This window comes from Petromyzon marinus, chromosome 84 (genome assembly GCF_048934315.1).
Source record: "Petromyzon marinus isolate PM22_M1 ecotype Great Lakes invasive population chromosome 84, UKy_Petmar_22M1.pri1.0, whole genome shotgun sequence".
NCBI classification, from domain to species: Eukaryota; Metazoa; Chordata; class Hyperoartia; order Petromyzontiformes; family Petromyzontidae; genus Petromyzon; species Petromyzon marinus.
This window is the reverse complement of record NC_133749.1, coordinates 2,694,726-2,698,045: the sequence shown is the minus strand read 5'-3', so window position 1 is coordinate 2,698,045 and position 3,320 is coordinate 2,694,726. Positions and strand designations below refer to the sequence as shown.

The following is a 3,320-nucleotide window of genomic DNA, read 5'->3' as shown; positions in this document are numbered from 1 at the left end:
GTCTATGGGTCTGTGTGAGTGAGTCTATGGATCTCTATGCGAGTGAGTCTATGGGTCTCTGTGTGAGTCTATGGGTCTCTATGTGGTGAGTCTCTGTGTGAGTGAGTCTATGGGTCTCTGTGTGAGTGAGTCTGTGGGTCTCTATGCGAGTGAGTCTATGGGTCTCTGTGCGAGTGAGTCTATGGGTCTCTGTGTGAGTGAGTCTATGGGTCTCTGTGTGAGTGAGTCTATGGGTCTCTGTGTGAGTGAGTCTATGAGTCTCTGTGTGAGTGAGTCTGTGGGTCTCTATGCGAGTGAGTCTATGGGTATCTGTGTGAGTGAGTCTATGGGTCTCTGGGTGGTGAGTCTATGGGTCTCTGTGCGAGTGAGTCTATGGGTCTCTGTGTGAGTCTATGGGTCTCTGTGTGGTGGTGAGTCTATGGGTCTCTGTGCGAGTAAGTCTATGGGTGTCTGTGTGAGTGAGTCTATGGGTCTCTATGTGAGTGAGTCTATGGGTCTCTGTGTGAGTGAGTCTATGAGTCTCTGTGTGAGTGAGTCTGTGGGTCTCTATGCGAGTGAGTCTATGGGTATCTGTGTGAGTGAGTCTATGGGTCTCTGGGTGGTGAGTCTATGGGTCTCTGTGCGAGTGAGTCTATGGGTCTCTGTGTGAGTCTATGGGTCTCTGTGTGGTGGTGAGTCTATGGGTCTCTGTGCGAGTGAGTCTATGGGTCTCTGTGTGAGTCTATGGGTCTCTGTGTGGTGGTGAGTCTATGGGTCTCTGTGCGAGTAAGTCTATGGGTGTCTGTGTGAGTGAGTCTATGGGTCTCTATGCGAGTGACTCTATGGGTCTCTGTGTGGTGGTGAGTCTATGGGTCTCTGTGCGAGTGAGTCTATGGGTGTCTGTGTGAGTGAGTCTATGGGTCTCTGTGTGAGTGAGTCTATGGGTCTCTATGCGAGTGACTCTATGGGTCTCTGTGTGGTGGTGAGTCTATGGGTCTCTATGCGAGTGAGTCTATGGGTCTCTGTGCGAGTGAATCTATGGGTCTCTGTGTGAGTGAGTCTATGGGTCTATGTGTGATTGAGTCTATGGGTCTCTGTGCGAGTGAATCTATGGGTCTCTGTGTGAGTCTATGGGTCTCTGTGTGAGTGAGTCTATGGGTCTCTGTGTGAGTGAGTCTATGGGTCTCTGTGTGAGTGAGTCTATGGGTCTCTGTGTGAGTGAGTCTATGGGTCTCTGTGTGAGTGAGTCTATGGGTCTCTGTGTGAGTGAGTATATGGGTCTCTGTGTGAGTGAGTCTATGGGTCTCTGTGTGAGTGAGTCTATGGGTCTCTGTGTGAGTGAGTCTATGGGTCTCTGTGTGAGTGAGTCTATGGGTCTCTGTGTGAGTGAGTCTATGGGTCTCTGTGTGAGTGAGTCTATGGGTCTCTGTGTGAGTGAGTCTATGGGTCTCTGTGTGAGTGAGTCTATGGGTCTCTGTGTGAGTGAGTCTATGGGTCTCTGTGTGAGTGAGTCTATGTGTCTCTGTGTGAGTGAGTCTATGGGTCTCTGTGTGAGTGAGTCTATGGGTCTCTGTGTGAGTGAGTCTATGGGTCTCTGTGTGAGTGAGTCTATGGGTCTCTGTGTGGGTGAGTCTAGGGGTCTCTGTGTGAGTGAGTCTATGGGTCTCTGTGTGAGTGGTGAGTCTATGGGTCTCTGTGTGAGTGAGTCTATGGGTCTCTGTGTGAGTGGTGAGTCTATGGGTCTCTGTGTGAGTGGTGAGTCTATGGGTCTCTGTGTGAGTGAGTCTATGGGTCTCTGTGTGAGTGGTGAGTCTATGGGTCTCTGTGTGAGTGGTGAGTCTATGGGTCTCTGTGTGAGTGAGTCTATGGGTCTCTGTGTGAGTGAGTCTATGGGTCTATGTGTGTGTGAGTCTATGGGTCTCTGTGTGTGAGTGAGTCTATGGGTCTCTGTGTGAGTGAGTCTATGGGTCTCTGTATGAGTGAGTCTATGGGTCTCTGTGTGAGTGAGTCTATGGGTCTCTGTGTGAGTGAGTCTATGGGTCTCTGTGTGAGTGAGTCTATGGGTCTATGTGTGAGTGAGTCTATGGGTCTCTGTGTGTGAGTGAGTCTATGGGTCTCTGTGTGAGTGAGTCTATGGGTCTATGTATGAGTGAGTCTATGGGTCTCTGTGTGAGTGAGTCTATGGGTCTCTGTGTGAGTGAGTCTATGGGTCTCTGTGTGAGTGAGTCTATGGGTCTATGTGTGAGTGAGTCTATGGGTCTCTGTGTGTGAGTGAGTCTATGGGTCTCTGTGTGAGTGAGTCTATGGGTCTCTGTATGAGTGAGTCTATGGGTCTCTGTGTGAGTGAGTCTATGGGTCTCTGTGTGAGTGAGTCTATGGGTCTCTGTGTGAGTGAGTCTATGGGTCTATGTGTGAGTGAGTCTATGGGTCTCTGTGTGTGAGTGAGTCTATGGGTCTCTGTGTGAGTGAGTCTATGGGTCTCTGTATGAGTGAGTCTATGGGTCTCTGTGTGAGTGAGTCTATGGGTCTCTGTGTGAGTGAGTCTATGGGTCTCTGTGTGAGTGAGTCTATGGGTCTATGTGTGAGTGAGTCTATGGGTCTCTGTGTGTGAGTGAGTCTATGGGTCTCTGTGTGAGTGAGTCTATGGGTCTCTGTATGAGTGAGTCTATGGGTCTCTGTGTGAGTGAGTCTATGGGTCTCTGTGTGAGTGAGTCTATGGGTCTCTGTGTGAGTGAGTCTATGGGTCTATGTGTGAGTGAGTCTATGGGTCTCTGTGTGTGAGTGAGTCTATGGGTCTCTGTGTGAGTGAGTCTATGGGTCTCTGTATGAGTGAGTCTATGGGTCTCTGTGTGAGTGAGTCTATGGGTCTCTGTGTGAGTGAGTCTATGGGTCTGACTCACCTCTCCCTCGATCTCCGAGATTTTCTGCAGGATGCTCATGGCTCCGGCGACGCCGAGTCAACGGGGGGGTGGTAAAGTAATTAAAAAGTAACGAGTGGAAAAGTAACGCGAGTGTAACGGAGACGCTCCACCGCCCCTACCCACCACTACCACTACCAAATCAGGGCCACGTGGGAGTAACGTTAAGACGGACGTGGGTGTAACGTGAAGGATGGGGGGGGTCACACAACAGCGCCCTGTAACGGAGGGGGTGGGGGGCAGAGTAACGTGGGGGGAAGTAACGCGAAAGTAACGCAAAAGTAACGTTTCTGCTGCGGGTTCCCTGGGCATCCACTTCGAAGCCGGCCTCGCACAGAGACGTTGCGTCCAAGGCGACCGCACGCGATTGGCCCGAGAGCCGCCGAGCAACGCGCGCTCTGATTGGATCGCTTAAAGGTGAGG

General features: G+C 51.1%; 1 protein-coding gene across 1 annotated transcript in view; it reads right to left on the bottom strand.

Moving 5' to 3' along the window:
• DRG1 (developmentally regulated GTP binding protein 1) overlaps positions 1-3,320 on the bottom strand; it is a 47,168-nt gene extending 43,848 nt beyond the window's left edge. The window contains 1 exon segment of the mRNA XM_076057753.1: positions 2,880-3,320. Within this exon segment, the coding sequence (XP_075913868.1) occupies positions 2,880-2,918 (39 nt within the window). The 5' untranslated portion in view covers positions 2,919-3,320.